Below are 24197 nucleotides of genomic sequence, written 5' to 3' on the forward strand. Positions count from 1 at the left end.
AAACAGCTGCAGGAATCTGGGATCCATATTCCAGCTCCTTGCCCAAAACTCTCTGATCTACAAATCTAAGGGCAGGTGCAATTCTCCCCAGGACTCAACTAGCATTGACCTGGAGTTGTATTATTTCCAGAATCTCTGTGCTTCAGGCATATTAGAAAAAATGTGGCCAAACAGTTCCACCAGTTTGCAGAACAGGATTCCAGTATCTTGTCTCCTTTGTTTTTGAAAATGCAAGTGCTCTCAACCACATCCTACATAATCTTGTGGGGTTTTCTCTCACAAGGCAAGGCAAAATGCCAGCTAGAAGCTGAGGAGGAAACTGGCAGTGAAAATATGTCATTCCGTTTCAAAGGGCTCTTCTTACTTTCCAGACAAATGAAAAAAAAAAAAAAGTTTGCTTCGGTTGAAAGAGTACACCAAATACATCATGCACTTGTATAACCTGCCTTCAAATCCATGCCAGTTTCCCCCTTGATGAGGATTTCGGAGAGCTCCTGTGATGCAGCGGGATTCCAGCCATGTGCACCCAGCTCGTGCACCCCGAGTTGTACTGTGAGGAAACTCAAGACAGGCAAAGAGGAGGGCTTCTGGGTTCACAACCGAGGCAGGTAACCTTCATCACTTCAAGACTCCAGTTACTTATTAGTGCCTTTCATACTGATTGAGGAACCCACCTTTGGGCATCCAAGCTTGGAAGTTGTTTGGCTAAATTCATGGGTGTTTCTGTTAATCTACTTGCCTATTATATTTCATTTTGAAAAGCAGGATCTTCTCACAATTAAATTCCCTATGTGAACTCCCTTCCTGGCACATCTCCACCATACCCATATGAATATAGTAGAAAAACAAAAATTTGACCTTACATCTGTGCACCTATGCAATCTACAATATCCTGAGGTTAAAAACAGGCTGTCCTGGAAGTCTGGCTGCTCATTGCCTTGCACCAGATAGCATGTCCTTTAGGTTAGAAATTCAGTGTGGTACAGGCTTCAGGAGTACGCATTGTGCTTGTGATCAATACACAAAAAATATGACAGAAGTAGGGCAACTCTGCAATAATTTGAATACGGCATATTTATGTAGTTATTGAGCCATGCCCTGGGGCCCATTCACGGGGTCAGCTGCAGGTACGCACATACAATGGAGTCATCTAGACTCTGTGAGACTACCAATTCTAAGGCACAATTCATTTTATTCTAACACTGATGTTTCAAGTACAAGAATGTGCCTAGATCTGCAGTGAATACAAAAGGAACCTAAAGTGACTGCTCAGAGGCAGACATGTGCATTGTAAACACTGCAGATTATGTGGGATGAATTCTACCCTGTGAGACAGACCATCGTGGATTAAATATTGAGGTATTTTACCCAAATTACTAGTATTAGGCTAAATTGACAGCGCTTATTAAAAAAACCAAACAAAGAACAAAACCAAAAAAACCCAACTGCAAAGTGTAACACTGACTCAAGGTAGGACACATTTCCAGAGGACAAGCCTGCTTTGCCTTTACAGAGGGGCTCTGGCTCTCGCCAAGTCCAGCAAATAAATTTTGGGCAGCAGGACTAAAAAGTGCAGGAATGGAGAAGACATAGGAATCTTAGACCTGCCCCAGAAGTGCTGACAGATTACTGTCAGGAACTGGTGGTTGTAGCCCACAGCGAGTGTTTGAAGAAGTCAGATCTGCATAGGTGACTACTTTGACAGACACGCACGTGCTGTTTTACAATGGTTTCCTCTACATGCCTCCACAGGTATTACAACAGGTATAACAAGCCATCACTCTTCAGAAGGCCATCTGTTTGCCATTTCTGAAGGAGACTTGCTGACAGCTGGGCCCACCAGATAATCACAGGGTGTTGGAGCTGGGGCCTGCCCAGAGATGGGAAAGCCACATCTTTTCCTGGAAAAGTAAAAGAATAAGGCCTGAGGCTTGAGGAGTTTATGCAGAAAAGATATTGTTAACATAGTTGTAACTCATACAGAAGTAGGGAAGGGACCTTCTGCGTCACTGAACCTTCCCAGCTGGAGTGCCAGACCTACTCTCATGGCCATACTGGTATCGATACCTGAGTACTACCCTAAGGCTCACTCAGATGTATCTCCAAGTGCTGTATCCAGTGCTGGCTAAAATGTAGTCCATCAGTAGTTCTTGTGGGCAGAAGCTCTCATGAACACCAGCACCTGCAGGATTAGCGTGTCTCACTCTTCTGAGAAGCTGCCAGTTTACAAACACAAAGAAGCATTTGTAACCTTTTAAAAACTTCCTCTAAAGTCTTTTATTTTTGCTGGTGACTCGTCTTCTGCAACAGGCAGAGCACACCTAAGCTCTTCTCCCTGTTGCTTTCCATGAATGTTAGCTTTCGCTCATTCCCTTGGATGATTTTGGAGTACATGCATCCCAGGAAGTTCCACAACTCTACGAGATGCTATTCATAATGGAAAAAAGATCTTATGGACTGTTTTTGACAAGTTCACAATATGTAGGAGATGTATTAGGTGAATTTAATAGCCATATCTGGAGAAGTATTTGTGCTCTTAAACAGTTGCATATTGGTGCCTAAGCTCTTTTGTGGATCTAGACCTCTCCACATGCTTTTAGCTGCACTTTCTCATGGAGATATTTGGGCTTGGAAACACTTAAGCCAACCTTTTTGAACTCAAGTGCCTAAATTAGGCGTTCTCTTCCCACTTAATGCAAATGCCAGAAGTCCTTTCTATTCCAGCAGCAGAAGAGGAAGCTTTAGGGCTAACAGCTGTCTCCATAGCTCTCTGATTTTACAGGTGCTGGAGCAAGCAAGCTCCCCTGCCTGTCCAGATGGCTATCGACTTAATGGCTTATTGCCTGCCCGTGGGCAGCTTTTCTGGATGCATCTGGCAGTGTTTAACCTGTTGGGTCTGTTCAAAGTAGTGGGTCCCTACGTGCTCCTAATAGTGAACTTCAGCCGTGCTCAAATCCAACCTTGTGTCTTGCTGTCTGAAAAACCTGCAAGCCTGGTTTCTGAGAATGGCCTTGAGCTGCCTGTAACAGGCAGGACAGGGAGGGACAAAAACTCCCAAGCCTTGTAAACTGCAGCCCAAAATGGTCATGTGGTTCTGGGCTGCTCATACTGCACCTGCCCAAACCAAAGCTTCACCCAGCTTCTCTTCAGCTCCCATCTCCCCCGTGCACGTTCTCTACCTCCAGCAATTGCAGCCACAGGCAGAAGCTCCCGCAGGCCCTGGTACTGCTGTGAGCTCAGTGGTGAACGACCGTCAGCCCACAACCATTTGCTCTTGTGCAAGGCTTCAGTTTGCATGTACGTTGTCCGGGATGAGCTTTTTTTTTTTTTTTTTTGAGGTCTGAACAAAAGTCTGCACTAAAATCGGGGCTGTAGTAGCTGGGTGGTGGCCGTTTCAGGCCGAGCCACCAATGCGGCGCTGAGGGCTGCGCTCTCCCACATAACGTTTTCTCCCTGGTACCGGTTTTTCCTATTCAGGCACCGCTGGGGCCTCCCTCCGCTGCCGGCGTGCCCCCGCCCTCCGCGCTACAGCGGGCGCAGAGAAGAGGGCGGAGGTGGGCTGCTCTGCCCAGAGTCCTCAAGGAAACGCCGCTCCCTGTCAAGGTAAGGTGAGGACAGCTGCCGGTCCCATCCTTCCCCAGATCCTGGCTCGGGGTCCCGCTCAGCACCGACCGCCCGGCCCCCGCCAGTCGCTGCCCGCCCCTTCCGCCGGCGGGCCCGCCTCCTCCTCCCAGCAGCCCCTGGCCGGCATGGCGGCGCCCGGCGCGTAGGGCCGCACGTGTGGCTATCGGTGTGGGGCTGTGCCGCACCGCGTGGTCCGCGCCGCCATGAAGAGCAAGTCCTCAGCCCACAAGTCGGGGAACACGCACCGGGTGAGCGCCCGCCCGGCCGGGCCGCGCCGAGCCGCCGCGGCCGCGTCTTTAGGTTTTCGTCGTCGGTACTAATTTAAGGGTAGTGCGCGGCTCCCGCAGTGGGGCTGGGGAGGGAGGCGTGAGGGCGGGTGGTGGGACAGGGCCGCGAGCAGCTGAGACATCCGCGCCGAAGTGCGGCTTCTCTCCCTTTCGCCGGCACTCGGTGACACCTCCGTGAGCCGAGTCACCGTCTGGCTTACGCAGCAGGCACGCCGTGGCCTTCGTGTTGAAAGCTGACCTAATTTAATTTAAAAAAAAAAAACATCCTGTGGGGGTATTGACTTAGATGTTCTTGCCAGAACGGGGAGAGCGGGGCGGTCTGTTGAAGCCTGGATAGGTTTTCCTGTATCTTTTTCACCGTGTTGTGGAGATACGTGGGGTGTGAGCCTTGGTTATGCAGAGCGAGGTGGGAGAGGGTCGGTCCTGCTTGTGAGCATTTTAAGCATTTTTTTCCTTTAAAATTCTGGTACGATTGTTTACAGATTGACAGGTACTATCTGGCAGCTCGTCTTCAGAAGTGGGTTTTTTGTTTGCAGCGTGTGTGCTATGAGAGGGACTTGGAAAGTCCGTGTTCAGAATCAAAAATAAAAAAAAAAAATTCAAAAATCATATATGTGTTTTTGTTTTACAGTTTCTTACCTTTTCGGAGCGCCTAAGCAATGTTAATATTGATGTTATTCATCGGATTGACAGAACTGGAAGCTACGCTGAGGTGAGAACAGCGGTTGTGGTCATTTTCTGAAATCGTGTGATAAGTAGATAAGCTCCATGAAAGATTCGCATAAGAAATTTATTCAGGAGGAAATGGGAAAGAAGCTCCTTTCCTGGAGCCTCATTTCATGCTTTGTTCCCCTTTACTTTTTGACCTGCTTCACAGTGTTGCCATAGAGACTCTTTGACAACATCACCCTGATGGCTTCCATGTGGCCGGTGGGCCTGCGGGTGTTTCTGAGCATGAAGATGCTGCTGTGGCCATCAGCAGTCCTAGGTCCGGACCTGCAAAGGCCTACGGTTGCTGAACAGTTGCAGTCCTCACAGCATGTGTACAAAGGGGATGCATGTCTCTTTATAGATCATAAAGAAGGGTCGTCTATATGTGTCCTATAGATCATCATTGTGAATATAGTGCTTTGCAGGTTATTACCTCCTGGCCTGCTGGATTGTTCTTCTGAACTTCCCACTAAATAGATGCCAAAAGAAATCCCAAGGCGTTTGTGTTGGGTGGGCTATGGCTCAGCGTCTTAGATTATCAAGGCCAGTCAACAGAGGTCTAAAAAGCAATTATGTAAACAAGTCCTGTCGCCAGAAAATATTTTCAAATGTGTTTTGAATATAGGAAGAAAAGTCTTATTTTCAGGGAAATTCCATAGCACCTTTTGAAATTAAGCCATCAAGATTTCTTGAAGTATTCTTCAAATATTTGAGGCACTTGATAGTTTTCTTCATGTGAACCTCTCATCTTTACAGGCTACGTTCATTAGTGTTGATGGCTATTGTTTTATCTTTGTTTTGACAGGAGGTTGAAACGTACTTTTTTGAAGGTCTACGGAAATGGAGGGAGCTGAACCTCACTCAGCATTTTGGTATATCATTTTTATTCATGTTTCCTGCTTTTCTTCAACTGTTAAAATACGTTTCTTCTGCATCCAGAGCCCGATGGGATATTTTCTATTGACTGATTTTTGGATTGGGCTCTGGATAGCTATTATTCTTTAACATCCTACATGTTTACCAGGAAATGGACTAGTTTTCAGGGTCTTTCTTTTGTGGTTTGAACAGTGCAATTCTACAATGAAGTGGTGGACAAATGCCAGTCCTTCAACCAGCTGGTCTATTACCAGAGTGCCATTGTGCAGAGCTTGAAGATACATTTGCAAGTTGAAGGCAGTCTTGCTTATCAACCCCTATTAGAGTAAGTATATGGTGACAAAATGTAGTCAGAAGCCTTGACGGTACTACAAGTAAGCATGAGTCCTGTTGTGAGTGTTCTTTATTGTACCTGAGGAAAATATAGCATTGAGATGCCCAAAGTGATTGTATTTCCCTGATAGAGCTTTATGGTTCTAAGTCTTTAAAAAAAATAACTATGACAAGGCAAATTATCCTGAGTGCTTACTGAGTGTCAGGCAGAGTATTAATGTGCTTTGTTTGATGTTAATAATTTATGTTGTCTTGCTTAGTGTTGTCTGCTTGATTTTTTTTTTTTTTTTTTTTTTTAAATCTTAAGAATCTTCCCATGCACTGCTGCCTATTAGCCAATATTTGAATAAAAATTAGAAGTAAAAGGGATGCTGTCTGTGTTTTGAGAGAGGCTGTGCTGGATTATGCAATGTTTGACTAAGTTTTTATTGGTTTGTTTTTGAAATGCACTAACACTGCTGTATTTTCTGAAACACAGTCTAGTGGTGCAGCTAGCTCGAGATCTTCAGGCTGATTTCTATCCTCACTTTCATGACTTTTTCCTGGCCATTATCAAGTTACTGGATACACGGGACACAGAGCTGCTGGAATGGGCTTTTACATCTCTTTCCTATCTCTACAAATACTTGTGGAGATTGATGGTGAAGGACATAGACAACATATACAGGTAAAAGCCGTGTTTAATGGCTGTCTTGATCAGCAGTTATTAGATGCTATAGAAATGTAAATGCCACACAAATACGTCGCTTAGTGCATCAGTATACTTGTTAGCATGCTTTCCCTGCTTTCTGAGAGACTCTGAGCCTTGTTATCTTAGGCAGCTCCTTTGACATCCTACTGACTTTCGTGGGTCACTGTATTGGAGGAGGGATGTGGGTTGGGCTGCAGATTTGGGCCTTTGGTCCCCTTTTCTCCTGTGGCAATAGGAGAGGAAGCATCCACCTCAGTTGGGTAAACAAAGCTCAGAAAGACACTGGATTGTCAGAGTCGTCTTGCAAACCTGTGACCAAGTCTAAATTCAGCACAGGTCTCTTGAGGATCTGTCAAGTACCTCAGTCATAGTTGTATCATTTATGTCTTTCCTAATTGCAGACACCTAGACTAAAGACATTGAATGGATTCCTTTGAGTCTTTAATTGTTCCTTTCCCAGCATTTTCCCCTTTATGTTTCTCCCTTCTTCCTGTCTGTTTAATGAGAGAGCAGATGAGGTATGCACGGTTTTGTATGCTTTGAAACTCCTTGCTGAAGGATGCTGTGAATGTGGAAAGTTGGCAAAGGTTCAAAGGGCAACTGGCCAAGTTGGAGGGAGTTACCAAATGCATCGGTGCCACCTCTGGCTTGGGGAGTCTCTGAGCTGAATACTGGGCTGGATGGACCTCTGGCCTGACCCAGTATGACTGCTTGTTCAATCTTACATTGCTGCCGTAGCAGGTCTCTTCTTTTTGTCATAGCAAATGCGTCCATGTTACTTCCTCCTGATTTCACTTTGGAATAGATGGAGCTAAAGAGGGGTTATATATTTCCTCCCCAACCCAGCAAAAGCTGTCAGGCATATTCAAAAAACATCTGCTTGGCTGTGAATCTGAGGCACCACTGACTCTGCACTGAACATGTGCTGAGCCACCTGCAACTGTTACTGATACTTACCAGAGAACTGCAAATATTTATCACCCCTGTAAATTGTATCTTTAGAAACTTTTAAGTGCACATGAGAGCCCGTTGGCTCAAGTGAAATACAAATCTGGCTTATCAAATCAACTTTGGTTTCACTTACTGCTGCTGAGTATGTGTGTTGAAAATCTTGATGCTGCAGTTGAATTTGTGTGGTTCCAGAGATTTTAGAGGTATTTCTGAATGCGGCTTAATTTGCCTGGCATTGTTGTTTGACCTTATTTGCAAAGCTCTGTTCTTTATCTGGGGAGAGTGGGAAATCGAGTTGAGGAAGGTATTTGCCCTCTCTAGGAGGACATATTCTTAGTGTTCATAAAAGGTGGCAATGTAAACTGAAAACATAAGTGTTGAAACCAGTTGGTGGCAATTCTTGCATTGCCTTTACGACAGTGGATTATTTTGTGTCTTTATAGCCTGTACAGCACCCTGCTGGCTCACCACAAACTTCACATCAGAAACTTTGCTGCTGAAAGTTTTGTCTTTCTAATGAGAAAGGTGAGGTGTTCGTACTTTGATGCAATCTCCATTCTATGGTAGCTCTTAGATTCAATGCGTAATACTAGGATTTCTCCAAAGAAGGGTTAACAAGGCCTGAACTGGCATTCAGCATGTCCTAAGTTGTCATTTTTAGTGAGTGTTTTACTGAGAATGTCACGCACTCCATATCAGCAGTGGCAAACAGAGGTCTTAGCACTCTGTTTTAGAAGCAGTGAAACCAAATGTCTGTGGTTGGTTTATTTAAAATGACTAGAAATGATAAGGTAATCTTGCAAAAACGAGGCTTTAATTTGTAAATGCACGTTTGCTCACTGGGTTCTTCACTAATGCTTTAAGACCTTTGTAGAACTGAAATTCTTGTGACAACCTTTTTGCACTCCTGAAAATCAAAGTATATAATGTTCAGTCAAGATCAGACAGCAGTCTTTCATGGAGTAAGGAAAGGGAGTGGTAGTTGTTGTTGTTTATTTAGTCAAAATATACAAAAGCTGGGATTCTTGAGACTGGCTAGCAAATTTGGGTATCCCTATTTTTGTCCTAAGCTGAGAGACCTTAATAAAGCACATTTGTCTGATTGCTTGTTTTCAGAAATTGCTGAACTTCAGGTGAAGTTGTCAGAAGTTGAGAGTTTTAAAGTCTTGGGCCAGATATCCTTGCAGTATTCCCAAGCGTAGTTATAGTTTTGGATGACTGGATCCTGCATTCACAGCTGATACACGTCTCTTTCCACCCCAGTGCAGCAACCTTTGTGTTCCAGCTGGGACCAGTTTACTGGTGCATTTATGCACATGTTTAACTCTAAAATCATAAGAATAATCAAAAGCACATTATTTCAGCTGCAGTGACCTCAGTAGACGTGTGTACGTGTTGGGGGGATCTGTAGTGACTGAATAGCTGATAATTTTTCTCCTTTCAATTTCCTTGGGTGGTTGCAGAAATAATGAGTTTGAACTGTTGTGGGAAGGCAGGGCTGGGAGAGTAACGTAGTGCTGTGGAGCCATTTAATTGCCTGTGTCCATCTAGCAGCTCTAAATAGACGATAACTTTTATTTTCTCCTTGTGTTTTGTAGGTTTCTGATAAAAATGCAATTTTCAATTTAATGCTCCGTGACCTGGGGGAGCACCCTGAGAAGGTGGAAGGTGTAGGACAGCTACTTTTTGAGATGTGCAAGGGTGTTCGAAACATGTTCCACTCTTGTGCAGAGACGGTAAAGACAAGAAAAGGGTGCTGGTTTAAATGTTGCTGTAATGGAGCCTTAGGCAGCACTCAGTGAAACCATGGAGTGTCATCTTTTTCACCTCAGTGAATCCTTGGTGATAAGCATGCTGTTCACTACTTAATAGGATCTGAAAGCCTTCTTCTAAGAATGTTCTTTGAGATAGGAAGGTTGTTTTTAGTAATTCCTATGCAGTGTTCCTGTATATTAAAATAGTACTGCTTGCTGATATCTCAGATTTTAAGTGATAGCCTTTTTTTTTTTTTCCTGTATTCATTCTAGAAAGAATTGAGATCATTGGAATATATTAGTAGTGTATTGCACTAACTAACTTTAGGATTGCTAGATTTATTTTCTAAGTATGAGGACATGATGTGCTCTTTTCCTGTCCAGGCTATGAAGTTAATTCTGTTAAAGCTGGGACCTATTACCGAAGAAGAAATTGAACTACCGTGGGTAACTGTAGGAGAAGCCTTTGAGTGGATGATCAGATCAGCTGTAGTACATATCCATAAGGAGCATTTTAACATTGTCCTCAAGTGTCTGGAGGTACACTGATTTTTTTCTTTTTCTTTTTCTTTTTTTTTTAATGATTTTTTTAAAATTTTTTTTTCTATTCTGAAAAAAACTATTTGCACTTATCAGGAAAAGTATTTGTGTCTTATTGGACCAGAACTGTTTTTTTTTCTGCTTTGGAAACATTAAATACAGTGTCATGTGCATGGCAAAAATCCCACCCTTCTTTTGTAAGTTCCATGTGGCCCTGGTGGCTGTGCTGTGAGTGAGAATGGAACTGCTGTGTGCGAGACTTGGAGCTCAGTCCCATGGCCAGGCAAGGAGAGTTTGTAGGATCTGCCTTTGCAGAGACAGGCATTGCAGACCCTTTGCTGGGGTGGGAATGCTAGGGTTTGTTTTATATTGCTGAACTAGGTATATTGGTGGTTCCAAAACCACTTTGTGACAATAAAGAGGAAGCTTTTTGCCCTGCAGCTCTCTTTACAGCAAAGACCTGCGCTGAACCTGAAGAGCCAAGTTTGAGCCTTGGAGACAAGTACTGAAAATTAGAGTGTTTTCAGTCCAAGTGTTCCTATGTTGCTGCTTGGGGGTTACACTGAGGTTTGAGGAAGCACAACTGAGTGCCGTGGGCTGTGCTGTGTTGGGTCAGGGTGATGCAGAATGATGAGCAAGGGCCTGGCAAGTGTTTTTGACTTACCTGACCAACATTTAGGTGTTTTCTTACTAGAGACTGGGATTTGCTAAGGGGGATTGAAACCTCTTGCAACTGACAACATAGTCTGTGTCAGTTGTGCTCCTCAGAGGGGTGAAATGGGAAACTGGAGGAAATGGTACACCTGAACTTTAGGGTAGCCCTTCCAGCATGGGTAAACAGTCCTGTTTGTTCTTTCTTGGAACTCTCTCCCTGTAAGTTTCCCAGAAAACCCCATCCTGTTCCTTCTACCTCACCCAGTATGATAGCAGTTACTGCCTAACTGTCATTAGCTACAGAATGGTTTGCCCCTGGATGTTTTGTATGCCTGAGAGCTGAATCACTCAATATCTGAGTGGTGATGAAATCTTGGAAATTGGTTGACGTAATTCCTTTAATGAGGCTTGTTTTTTCACCCTAGGAACTGGTGGGTGCATGGGGGTATCTTGCTCAGAGGGAAATATTCACGTAGTCTATGATAGCTCTCTAAATTGGGTTCAGTTTATAAGATCAAGGATGGAAGTTTGTATTCTCTGCACAGAAAGGGACAGTAATGGGAGTGATCCAGGGCAGCTCCATTATCTGTATAATGTAGATTATATGAGTAACCTCTCAGCATCCACATTAGCATAATGATGCATAAAGCGTAAAAGTACTTAAGCTCTGATAATACCAGTGGAAGCTGGGTGCTTCCATACTGTTGTGGGTCTGAGGCCAAGTATTTCTTTCTCTTCCTCTTTCCTATTTTGTATGTCATGTGTTGGCCTTTCAGAAGACCCTCATCTTGGGAGGTATTTGTGTTTCTGTTCAAGGAGTCCAGGATGTGTGTTTTTACATAATCGGAATTACATACTGTTTCTGCAAGGTTTAGTTTGTTGAACATGAACAAGAGAGTCAACAATAGTTTGTCAAGCAGATGAGATGCTGATTCTTCAGAATGCCTTTCAAATAGCAGTAAGTGAAACAGGGTCTGATAATTTCTCTGAAATATTTTGCTTTCCTTTTTTATTTAAACAGGAGTCACTCTTAGACTTGCAGAGGAAAACAACTAAGGCCAACTGCTGTATGGCATCAGAGCAGATGGAAAGGATTCTGCAAGCATATCTGATCCTAGTGGAACATGCAAATGGTTCCAAAATCTCACTGCCTGAAGACGTCTGTCAGGTAGGTCAGACCCATCACTTTGTCCGATGTGCCAGAGAAGTAGCAATTGAATATTGAAGAGGTATGGTCAGCTGAAGAACTCATACACATTTCTGATGTATCAGTGGGCTTGGGATTTGAGTTGAGTGAACAGACACATTTATTGTGAGTATCGCTACCTCTCTGATCCCATGAGAATTTACCTCTGTACTGTAATGCTGGTGTAGTCCTCCTTTAAATGAGCAAGGGGGAAAGCAGGGTGCTGCTGCTACAGACCACACTGAGCTGTAGCTCCTGCCACTGTGGAGGAGGCCTACACCCTCCCATATCAATGGTACAGCAGTTCTACTAGATTCACGTGTGTTTGACCCCATTGGGTTCAAATGTAGGTTTAGTGCCTTCAAACTTTAACAGAACTATTAGGATTCATTTCTGTGGACTGAAGCTTAGAACACCATGCCCTCCTGCTCCAGGCGCTGTCCAGATCATTCAGACCAGACAATCACCGTCGTCATAGACAAACATCAGTTCTCTCTCTTTCATTTCAGACTTTAATGAAAATGTTGCAAACACCAGATCTCTCATCATCTTGCTGCAAGACCCTGCTGAACACCATTTCTGCATTCCTGTTGGCTGAGAATGTTTTCTTGCCTGATTCTTTGACCAAGGAAGCTATTGAGAAGGTAACAAAGACTGCTGCTTATAGCAGAAATCCCAGAGTTCACGTTCCCTAGAGCAGGCTGATTTCAGGGCATTCCACGTCAGGCTAGGAAATAGACTATAAGGTTCCCTTTAGCCTTTTTGCATAGATAAGGGCTGCCCAATGCATTAAATAATGCCTGCTGTGGTCTTGGGACTCCTTGACAGCCTCACACAGACTGTCAGTGTAGCAATGCCATTGTGGCAGACGTGTTTGCAATGAAAACCAGGCTCTGATTCAAATACCTACAGTCTCTGTAGAGAAAGGAGAAAGAACAGAGAAGGGATATGTTCTGTCTTAGATTATAAAGCAGGTCAGTGAGTTGGACTTAGTGAAAAATGTACTTCTTTCACTAAGCTGCCAAACACTTAGTCAGCGTGGCTTAGCCTTGTGGACAAGGTTCAGGCAAGTGCAGTTTGATTTAGAATGTACAGGGGTAGGCATATTTCAGTACTACTGTTGCTCCTGAAGTATTGACAGGATTAGCTGCATACATTCTTATCAAACGCAGTGTTGCAAAAATTAATAGGAGATGCTACTATGAAGTATTAATTCTTCAGTTTTCCTGTTACATTACATTATAATTTTGCAATTTACAGTGTGGACCATAGTTGTACTGTGCATGTAAAAAAATATTTGAAAGAAAAGATTTCATGTGATTTACAATGGGAAAATGAGGCTGTTGCAATTGTTTAAAAAAGATCAAATTTCATCTGGTCTTCAGTGTTGGCTTGTGTTGAAGTAAGATTGGTTGTGCCTGTGGCATGAGTCCAGTTTTGCTCAGGAGACATGGTCCTTCAAACATTTGAGGATATTTGTGTGGGCGTCTGTTAAACTGGAGGAGGCTTAAAGTTGTCCTTGTCTTTTGAAGGGTCTGGGAAAGGGAGATCTGGGTGTGTATTTCTATGTTGCACATCTCAGTGTTGAGAAGCACTGATCCTGGGTATCTCAAAGGACTGTTCCTATCTTGGGTGCTTCAGAAATAGAGAGGTTGGCTCTGTCCATGAGGTGGTAAGCTTTCTGCAACTTGCTACACAGGAAGAATGCTGAGTTGAAAGATCTTTTGGGCCTAAGCTTTCTCCTACCAGTCGGTGTGTCTGTGCTGCAGTCCTAGAACTTTCAGCTTACATTTTCCAGATCATGCTAAAGAGATACCTAAGCTGTCTTTGCACAGAGCCAGCTTGGATCAAGCAGGGTTTGTTAAAAAGGGCTGTGCTTTTCTGTACCTGAACTGTCACTGGAAACAGTATTGCTGTGTGTGCCTGAACTAACAAGCCTTGCTAGCTGTGAACAGAGAGCCAGGCTGGGTGTCTCAGTTCAAAGCATGTTTGATTCATAAACTGGAAATAATGTCCCATGGGTAACGGAGAGTTGACTATGAAATATCTCTTGTTAATATGTTCCTGTCAACCTTTTATTTGCATCTTGCAGGTATTTGCAAGTGGATTTGAACGGCGCTTTCTTTTGGACTTCTCCGAAGCGATGTTCACAATGAAGCAATTTGAGAGGGTAGGTGGAAGCTTTTGTGCATTTTGTTTATTTTTGTTGCCAAAGGGAACAACTGGGAAATCCCTAGTATATTTACCTGCCTTGTATGCTGAAGCATTCTTGTATATTGACATGATGTTTATTTAATCTTCTGGCATGATCTGGTAAGAAAGAGGTTACCTATGACAGTGTGTTGAAGCTTGGTAATGGTGCTCAGTGTTGGAGGAGGTGACAGGTATCTGTGCTCACAAAAAGGAGCTTGTCTGTTGGGAATTAAAGGGGTGGGCTTGTTGTGGATGGGATGAAGAGAAGGAGTTCCAGAGAAGGTAAGTGGAAATGAAGAATACGGGATGTCTGATAGGTCAGGCCTGGAACTGGTGATCTGGGAGGAATCAAATTAATTAAATGGAGTGGGAGGCGAAAGTAAATTCGGGGATCTGGAATGTCCTGATGAGACTAGATTTGGGGCAAACTGAGTTTTTACCATCAAATCACTGTCTCTGCTGGGGTAAAAGGATGTCTGTGTGCTGGTGCCTTGGGGCACCAGGACTGATATGTCTGGTGCTTTGCTGGCTCATTTGTGAGTATTTGGATTCCTCTGTGGCTGGTGTTGTGTTTTTTGTAGATTTGATCATGTTTAAAAAGACTTACCAATCCTTGACTTTTTTCTTCTTTTTTTTTTTTTCTTTTTTTCCTTCAGCATTTTCTTCCATGCTTTCTAAAGTACATTGAGCATTGCTTCTCTGACACAGATGCCCTTACAAAGGATGAGGCAATGGCAATTCTGGCTAAACTCATTCTGGTGAAAGCAGAACCTCCTACCATTGGTTCAATGGCATTTGAAAAGTATCCTCTCGTTTTCACTGAATCATCTGTCAGGTGAGATTTCTCAAGTTTAGCAAACACTAGATATGGCTGCAGGCCTGAAGGCAGTGCAGAGCTACATAAAAGTTGCCCCCTGGTGTTTGCTCAAGTTGGTAAATGGCAACATTGCTGGCAGATCTGCAAACCAAGTGATACAGTAGGATACCATTTTTCTTTCTGAGACTATTTGAGAAGAGATACTGCTCTGGAAAGGTGATCACTGATATAAAAAGACTAGCGAGTGTTGCGGTAGGTGTGTAATGGGGATTTGTTACACCAAGATGCATGCTGCACCCTTGGGCAGTTAATCTTTGTAGTGAGCGCTGCAGTCCAGGTTCTCATCAAGACTAACCTCCTGCCTGTGCCCCATTTTTCTTCCCTGAATGCATACATCTTGTCCAGAAGCTTGCTTGGCAGCAGTACTATAGTCTTACCATAGAGCACAGCTGGGTACCAAAGGGCATGTAATTAATCCAGGTGCAACACTGTGCTGGCACAGCTTGACTGCTTCTAGTTGCAAAGCTAGCTTGGTTGCAGTGAAATCATTGCTTTCCCCCTGGAGCCTCTTTGGGAAAGATTTGGGGTAACCACTGTCAAGCATAGAATGACCGTTCCTAATTGACTGATAACGATTGTTCTAATCACTCTAGCTCAGATATTTAAAAACTTTCACCTGCAGAGTGGTGACCTGTATTGCCTTTTATGTAAGGTTTTATTTTTCCTAAAAGCAATCCACTCTGTGGGTTTTCCTATTTTTATTTCATTAAGTGGAGGTGTTATGGTTTAGGGAACAGAAGGTTGAGTCAAAAGAATTAAATTAATTTTTCTTCCCTTGGTTTCTTTGTTGATCTCTCTGGATTTTCAATGGTGTGGAATACATAGCTGAGAGGACCTTGGTCCTACTTGGGACTTCTTTGTGCTCATGCTGTCAGTAGTAGAAATTAGGGCTGGGAGACATCTCAAGAGTTGCATGCCCCATCTCCTACCTAGGATGGAATTAGCAAGTCCTGAACAAGTCCTGAAAGATGTCTGACCAAACTGTTATTAAATACTCCAATTATGGAGATGCACAAGCTGCTTCTGGCAGTCTGTGCCAGTACTTTGCTGTCTTTATGGTTACACAGGTGCGGTTTGTTGTTTTGGGTTTTTTTCCACGGCCCACAGTGTATGAACTAAACTTCCTTTACTGCAGTTTAAATCCATTGCTGCTTATCTTATTTGCAGGGTACATAAAGAGCAGGTTATTTCTTACTCTTTGCATCCAGCTGTTGCAAATAACAGGCTCTTATTATCAGAAGCATCTGAAATCTTCTTTTTCTGGACCAACAATCCTAATTGCTTGAGGTTTATCTCATAAATTTTGTTTCTTAAACCTCTAGTGATTCTTGATGCTGTCTTTCTTTAGCTTCTGTATTTCTTGAATGCAGCCTTCTAACTGTGGTCTTGCAAACACTGGGTGGAATGGAAAGATTGCTGTCCATGGGGTGTGAAGTACTCCTTCATATGTTCCAGTATGGGGTCAACCTTTTCTGCTTATAGATAGGCTTATTGATTTGGGCTCAGCTTGTGATTCCTTTTAAGTCCCCAAACTTTCACCTCACTGGTTGTTTTCTGTCATCCCTTAGTCTATCTATGTCAGCGTGATCATGGTTTATTAACAGTAATCACAGAGACCACTCTCAGGTGCCCCTAGAGGCTATATATCCTAGTTGTGAGGGTGTCCAACTAAGAACTAGCGTCTTTCCTTCTAGAAATATTATTTGAACTTGAAATAAAGACCTGACATTTCTTGTGGGCCATGTTTTGTGCTCCTCAGCATGACTGGATGATATTTTGTGCTGTGGAGGACATTAAAAAGAAAATAATCCCTTGGGTTGTCCAAGTCCTTTTTGCTAGAAGTAGCAAACATAATTTTAAGTATCATGGGAGGAAAAGGAACAATCTTTGATATGCAGTGGTGGGTTACTAAAAAGCTTGGTTTTATTTTTAGCTCTAATACAAGGCAACAAACAAGTAAAAGACAAGGAGGAAAGGCAGAAGTGCCAGTGTTGGATCATGTACTGTCTTTAATCCATTTACCAGAGAAGGAAGATATCACGGACCTTTCACAGCCTTGGGTTGCTTTGGTTGTACTGCCACATATTAGGTAAGGGATATTCTAAGGTACTATTGTCATGTATTTCTGTAGTACTGTCTAGTTCATTATCTGTCAGAAATCATCTTACTAAGGAAAGGACAATAATTACTAACCCTAGTTCGGGGAAACAGGCGTTAGAAGGTGAAAAAATGCTGTGTGAAAATACCATAAGTCAATAGTAAAGTCAGGAATAGAATACCAGTTTCTTGATTGCCTACTCCCTGAATTTAATGCTCTAGTACATAGAGATGTTCTTGACACATTTCAGTTTCTGTGTTTTAAGCACTGTCCTTTCTAGACAGTGATGTTTTCAATAATTACGGCATTCTTGTATGGAAGGAATAGTGGAAGGAAGGTTCAATGAATACTACAACTTAAATTATGAATTGGAAATACCAAAAATGGTTTGCTGGGGGTTTCAGACTAGGGGTGAGCTATCTGTAATTTAATACAAGGTAGATGTTAAAGAAAGCTTTCATAGGTGTGTAGGTGTCAGTGTAACATAGAGATAAAAATCTTCCCATTTATTTTGGACAGACCAATGGACAAAGAAAACATTCTGCCCCATGTGACAAGTTTTATAGACAGTGTCTTCACAGCCATTGACAAAGGAAGCCTCTGCAAAGGTCAGTTAAGGTTATTTCCTTTTTATTTGATTTTTGTTGATATATTAAAAAAATATAAAGCAGGTTTTTTGATGACACAAAGCATGAAAATGAATAGCAGTAGCATTGTATCCAAATTTATTGATCAGCTCAAGTAAAACTAGAAAAGCAAAGCTTGGGGGGAAACACCCTCCAGGAAACGATGTTGCATTTGCTATTGATAATAATAATGGGGCGGCAGATGTTCTGCAAAGTGGAGGGCAGAGATAATTGGGAAGGAAAAGAATAAAGTGAGAAAAAAGAGGATGGAAATCAATCTAAACCAGGTCCAGGCTGAAGCAGTCAAATGAAGAGACTGTTGACTCAGCAGCTCCAATTAGACTATTCCAAAGCTATAGTGTAAAGTTTGAGACATTACCATCTCTGACCTAAGTGACAGCACCAATTCATGGTGGTCACTGGTTGTCTTCCCTGTCTGTCCAGAAAAAAAATGTTTTAACTTAGTTTTCATTGGGCATTGTTACTCAGGGGGATTGCACGTATTTGGCCTTGTGCAAATACTTGCTTATCCAATACTTGTATAAGCAAGTATTGGAATGCCCCAGGTTCAGTATTCATCATTCCTTGGTTTGAAAGGGCTTTTCTAGAGTCTGGCCTTTTCCCTTTATAACCCCTTTATTAACATTCCTAAACGTATCCACCAGTTGACTCTGTTGTTTTTTCTTCTCTAGTCTTTGTCAAGCATGGTCCTTCTTGATCTAGCCCCTTCTTCTGTCCCGTTTGCAGGGTTTGCATGCTGTCGTGATTATTTTAGTGGCGATGTACTTACTCTAAAAAAGGAATACCCAAACTTTCTTTTCTTGGGTCTCATCTTTGGTGGCAGTAGTAGCAGCTCTGCACCAGCTCTGTGTGTGTGTGCAAGAGACGCGTTGCTCTTTCTTTCTTTGCTCATACGAGAAAAGAAAACAAATGCAACCTCAGTCCTACACTGCTGCCTCCTGTTGCCCCCATCCTACACTTCTTTACTTATTTTTCCTCGCCCTCCTCCCAAACTAGGGTTCCTGGACACTTTCTTCATCCTCCGGCACTCTCTCCAGCTCCATGATCTCTACAATTTTGTCACCTTCTACTAGGATTCCAGTCGTCTTTCACTGCCTGTGCAAGGCACATCCTAGCCCTGTGCTCCCTGTTTGACCTGCCTGGCCTCTGCAGCCTGAGGCAAAGTGCAAGTCCCAGAACTGGGTGTTTTTCTACAGTTGCCGTGGAGTGCAGGGAAGCAGGCTTGCGAACAAGGACAGAGCAACAGCAAGTAACCCCTGGCAGCTGTTCAGGAAGTGCCTGTATGGAAGTGCTTGCCCTGTTGATCATATAGGTGTGTCCACAGTGAGGTGGGAGCCACTATCTTTGTCCAGCACAGACATAGTACTACGAAATGGTGTGCAGATTACAGTTTGGGAACCTGTGCCCTTACACTGTAGATGCAGAAAGCTTCATCCTGCCATTGCTTTCTGTTTCTCCTCCTCTCTTTGAGGAGCACATTATGGAGGTTAATGGTGAGCAGGATTCAGCACACACCTGGGGGAATTAAGAAACTTGGAATAGAGGGATGCTTTCAAAGGAGTAAATGGGAAATGAATGCTCACTACCCCTTCTTTTCCATGGCAGCTGGCAGCATGTAAGAAAATTATATCCGTTAAAAACATTCTTCAATTTGCCTGGTTTAGGTACAGTATTTCTTCTGCTTGGGAAGAGATGAAGGAGAAGGGAATTACTATTCTTTTTTTAAACAACCTACTTGCTAACTTAGGAGTTGCACGGGAAAGGAATTGCCCTTCCCCTTTCTCACCTGGAAGGGCTTTGGCTCTCCTGTACTTCTGGGAAACCCTCCATCCCTAAAGGAGGCTGAGAGGTTCAGGAAGGAGACACGATTGCTGTAATTCAGCAAACCGACTTTCCATTCACTAAGAAATATTCAGTCTTTAAGTACATGGGACAGCTTTGAAGGTCTCATACAGTAGTGCATTGCTGAAGTGCCAAAGTTTATAGGCACCTGTGTGGTAGCATCAGCATATATTTTTGCTTCTATTTTGTGGCAGTCATATCAATTTGAGCAGCATTTCTTCGTTTCTGAGTGCCATTTGTAGCGTACAGCTGTCTGAGTCTTCTGCAGCAGTGCTTAGCTCCAGATCTCTGTTCTCTGTTTACGTGGGTGTGACGGAAACAGATGCAAACTGGGAGTTACTCGCAGCTTTCAATGCTGGTTCGCTGGAGTAGGCACTTACTTGGATAGCCAGAGGAGCATTTCCTTCATGGGTTATGATAACGGTTAGAAAATACACGTGCCAGTTCTGGGATTCATATGTTACCCTATTGCTGTGACTCCAGCCATTTCAGGATGCGCAAGCACCATACAAACACAAGTCATTGAGAGCTGAGTAAATATACAGGCTGTTCTTGTTCTCTCTCTGCTCCAGGAAGCCTGTTTGTGGCCTGCCAAGCTGTAAGTACTCTTCTTAGTTTGGCGGAGTCTTCTGAAATACTCCATTTGTTACCTGTGGAGCGTGTCAAGAGCTTGGTGACGTAAGTAAACTCTGCCTGTTCTGTGTTCCTTCATGATGTGTGTTCCCTGTTCTGTTACGCTGGCATGTTGCTTCAGTATTGTGGTTATGTAAGGTAGCAATGTTGTAGGCACTGTTTGTTTGGAGAACCAGGTAGATGTAGTGCCTGTTCAGTGACATTTTCTCTGCAAACTGAAGCTTTCTTAGACAGGTGCAGGGTAGTGTGTCAAGTACGTTGGTTCTAGTTTTGCCTAGGAGCACTACACTTAGTAACTGTGTTACATTATAATGATAAAAGAGACGTCAACAGCGCATTCTGGTTTGTATCAAAAGCATGAACTTCTGCCGTCTGTTGGTGGTGTTGGGATTCCACCATGTCATTACATACGCATGTGCGTGCTTGCTCCACAATGGGAGGAGGTTTTGTACGCTCCATTTTATTGTAGCTCTCTTCTACATAGAATTAGCACACCTAACTGAGTGGCTGGAGGGATTGAGGGAGACTGTTGATCTCTCTCCAGCAAATCCTGCTGAACTTGTCATCTCCTATTACTGTTGGGTTGGAGCATCTCCAAGTCTTTGGTGGCTTGAGCTTCAAAACATCCTGTTTGTCACGAAATCATGGTGCCCATGTCTGAGGCATGATTAGAGATGAAACAGCTTGCCCAGATCAAGCAGGAAGTCTTGGCAGCAAGCTTCAGTGTAATGCTTTTCTGCCAGTTTTGGGCTGGGTATGTGAAACTCACTTGGTGCAAGGGATGTTAGGTAGTAGAAGGAGGTTTCCCTGAGGGCAGGCAGGATTGCTGGTGGCTCACCTAAGCCCAGATTATTTCTTTTCTGTTGCAGTTGGTCACTGACTGGACACGTGTGCAATAGCAGCAGCCGTTGTCTGACCTATGCAGATTTGTTTTCTGCAGCTCTGGGGAGGGGGGTGGGGTCCAGCTTGCTAGCCCCAGCTTGACAGGCCTGATTAGGACAAAGGAGGAATCTCAAGCCTCTTGGACTGTCATAGGTAATTGGGCTTTGAGACTGCAAGCCAGTGTGCTGGTGAAGTCTAACTTCACCGTCCTGCTGGTGCCACCAGAGTCTGAAGTCATGTGGAATTTTCTCTTTTTTGTTACTGTCACTACTGCCTTATTTTCAAATACCTGTATTGTTGCAGTGCTTTCTGTATTCTAATAAAACACTCTGTTGTTTTAGCACTTTCCCTTCAGACCCCTCTGCCTTGCTGTTGGCTGATCTCTATTACACGAGGTTGGCATTGTGTGGCTGCCAGGAACCCCTTTCTCAAGGGAACCTAATGGACTTGTTTGAGAAGTTGCATCCTAATATTTCCACTGGTGTTTCCAAGGTAATCTGCTTTTTTGAGCACGTGCAAGATAATATGTATTTTAGCTATGTAATTTAAGTAAACTGAGTTAAATGACAAAGGCTGAAAGGAGGAACACGTGACTGTATAAAAGCTATTACTTCCATAGTATCTGTTTAGGACTGTGTCCATTTCTAAGAGGCTGCCATGGGTCATGAGTTAACAGAGGTTAACTTTTAGCCCTGAGAAGCTTGCCTCTTCCCTAGAGGTGAACCAGAGCAGGAGCCTAATGTATTCATTCTGAATTGCCTGCTAGACTACAGGAGCTCATCCGTTTCTCAGCTTGAGGAGGAACCTAGTGAAATCAGCCTCCTATGCAAAACATTCACCTCTGTGTAGGTGTGTGTGTGTCTGCATATATTGCCTGCATTCTCCTGCATGCTTCTAACATTTTAACTTTGGATAGGTCCGGCTATTGACTGTTCGAATTCTAAACCATTTTGAGAATCCACCTTCTACACAGATTGAGGTAGGGCTAAAACTTTTCATTTAACATTTCAAAGCCATCTGTGTTAGATGTTGTGTGTGAACTGTTTTCCACTTTGCAGAAACAAAGCATGTGTCTGGTAGAGGCTGTCCTCTGCTTTTGTGCTTTCACATTCCAGTTTTATCTCTTTGTCCCCTTGCCTCCTGATGTTTTCAAGTGTGTGAGTTTTGATCCCTAAGTGGTAGAAACCAGAGCAAATCCCTTGGGTCCTGCACTTCGGTCCCAAAAATCCCATGCAATGCTACAGGCTTGGGGAAGAGTGGCTGGAAAGCTGCCCTGCAGAAAAGGACCTGGGGGTGTTGATTGACAGCCAGCTGAATATGAGCCGACAGTGTGCCCAGGTGGCCAAGGAGGCCAACAGCATCCTGGCCTGTATCAGAAATAGTGTGGCCAGCAGGAGTAGGGAAGTGATTGTGCCCCTGTACTCGGCACTGGTGAGACTGCACCTCGAATCCTGTGTTCAGTTTTGGACCCCTCACTCCAAGAAGGACATTGAGGTGCTGGAGCGTGTCCAGAGAAGGGCGATGAAGCTGGTGAGGGGTCTGGAGCACAAGTCTTATGAGGAGCAGCTGAGGGGACTGGGGTTGTTCAGTCTGGAGAAGAGGAGGCTGAGGGGAGACCTTATTGCTGTCTACAGTTACCTGAAAGGGAGTTGGTGTTGGTCTCTTCTCCCAAGTGACTAGCGACAGGACAAGAGGAAATGGCCTCAAGTTGCGCCAGGGGAGGTTTAGACTGGATATTAGGAAAAACTTCTTCACTGAGAGGGTTGTCAGACACTGGAACAGGCTGCCCAGAGAGGTGGTGGAGTCAGTATCACTGAAGGTGTTCAGGGAACGTGTGGACACAGCGTTGTGGGACATGGTTTAGTGGGTGTGGTGTTGGTGGGTTGATGGTTGGACTTGATGATCTTACAGGTCTTTTCCAACCTTAATGATTCTGTGATGCAAAATGGCTGGGACTCTGCGTAGTTTTGTTGAAATACCTTTCAATGAGAAAAGGATATTCTTAACAAAATGCATGTGACTTGTTTGTTCAGGGTGATGGCACAGGGGAGCTCCAGCCAATATTTGCCATATTGCTCCAAGCAGAACTTGTGCCAGCAACAGTGAATGATTACAGAGAGAAACTTCTCCATTTGAGGAAACTAAGATGTGATGTAGTGCAGTCTGGAATACAAAGTGGATCTTTGCAGGAGGTAAGTAGTTACTGTCAAAAAGCAGTTGTCACATTCCTTTATTCCAAGAGAATGTTCTTACTCCATGACATGGATTGCAGAGTTCTTAATAAGAGTTCATAAAAAAATTCATTACCTTCCAGATTAGGTTTTAGAAAACTTACTTGTTAGTAGGGATCACAGCTCCCATTGTCCTTGGGACTATTGTGTTCTCTTGAATATTTAGTAGAACAACAGTGGTGTCCAGATAAATGGCCCACAACAAGATTAATCAAGTTTTGGTGTCATGGAAAGGAAGGCAAATGATTCCAGGGAGAAGTGAGTCATGAGCAAATTTAAAATCATGACCTCGCCATACTCTCAGCATGGTTGAACGTTGGTGGGACTCCCATTGGCCATTGGAGAGCCTAGCTTCTGGATCTTGCTGCAGGGTGAAAATCTTGTATGCCTGTGACGGTTGAATCTCCACTGCTGCTGAGCTAAAGGGGACCTCGCTTTCTAGATGTTGGAAGGGTCACAGTTTCACTAGTTAAATGATCATGGATTTGATGGGAGGGGTTTTTTTATTATTTTGGTGGCCGTTGCTGTACCTGTATAATTTTTTTCATCTTGAGTTGTAAACTCCTGTGAGGAAGGGTTGTATGTCAGTCCTACTGCATGTAGGTCAGCAAGGAGCCAGTCCGGAGGACACGCTTCTAGGTCTAGTGCAATGAAGACTCCTCAGGGCAAACTTTCCTCTTTCTGAGGTCCCTAATGCTGCTATGGCAGCCCTGAAGTTTGAGAGGGAGGCAGGCAATCCAGATCATCTGCTGTGGTGAACTGGTTTTTGCACTTTTGTGGTATGGTGACTAGATCTCAGGGCAGCTTATAGAAAATGGGCTCTAGATTTCCTCATGCAGCTATGAGACAAGGAATGATGATGTGTGTGACTTGTTTCATTACTTGTACTTCTGAGAACTTCTTTGATCAAAGTTTCCTCTTTAAGAGGAAGAAAGGTTAGAGAAGGTTGGTTGGTCTTTATTGTTTTTTACAGATGGTAATTGTATGTCATTCTAGGTGCCTCTTCGGTATTTACTGGGAATGCTCTATATTAACTTCAGCCCTCTCTGGGATCCTGTAATTGAACTGATAACGTGAGTATATACGGTTGGATGCTGCACTCTGTGGTTGTCTCACAGAACATTTCTTCCATTGTCCTGTGAACAAAAGCTGAAGTAAAAATGTCCAATTTGGAGAGATCTGTGCAT

General features: G+C 43.6%; 1 protein-coding gene across 1 annotated transcript in view; it reads left to right on the forward strand.

Annotated features, from left to right (window-relative positions):
* Nucleotides 1-3827: 3827 nt before the first annotated feature.
* Nucleotides 3828-24197, forward strand: part of UTP20 (UTP20 small subunit processome component) — a 65964-nt gene continuing 45594 nt past the window's right edge. The window contains exons 1-19 of the mRNA XM_059816308.1: nucleotides 3828-3872; nucleotides 4543-4623; nucleotides 5428-5494; nucleotides 5691-5823; nucleotides 6310-6498; nucleotides 7917-7998; nucleotides 9072-9209; nucleotides 9612-9767; nucleotides 11443-11589; nucleotides 12117-12251; nucleotides 13700-13777; nucleotides 14457-14635; nucleotides 16611-16766; nucleotides 17295-17383; nucleotides 19837-19942; nucleotides 21121-21271; nucleotides 21696-21758; nucleotides 22813-22971; nucleotides 24007-24083. Coding sequence (XP_059672291.1) covers nucleotides 3828-3872; nucleotides 4543-4623; nucleotides 5428-5494; nucleotides 5691-5823; nucleotides 6310-6498; nucleotides 7917-7998; nucleotides 9072-9209; nucleotides 9612-9767; nucleotides 11443-11589; nucleotides 12117-12251; nucleotides 13700-13777; nucleotides 14457-14635; nucleotides 16611-16766; nucleotides 17295-17383; nucleotides 19837-19942; nucleotides 21121-21271; nucleotides 21696-21758; nucleotides 22813-22971; nucleotides 24007-24083 — 2231 coding nt within the window. The remainder of the gene's footprint in view (nucleotides 3873-4542; nucleotides 4624-5427; nucleotides 5495-5690; nucleotides 5824-6309; nucleotides 6499-7916; nucleotides 7999-9071; nucleotides 9210-9611; nucleotides 9768-11442; nucleotides 11590-12116; nucleotides 12252-13699; nucleotides 13778-14456; nucleotides 14636-16610; nucleotides 16767-17294; nucleotides 17384-19836; nucleotides 19943-21120; nucleotides 21272-21695; nucleotides 21759-22812; nucleotides 22972-24006; nucleotides 24084-24197) is intronic.

The sequence above is a fragment of the Gavia stellata genome, chromosome 4, assembly GCF_030936135.1.
Source record: "Gavia stellata isolate bGavSte3 chromosome 4, bGavSte3.hap2, whole genome shotgun sequence".
NCBI lineage: Eukaryota > Metazoa > Chordata > Aves > Gaviiformes > Gaviidae > Gavia > Gavia stellata.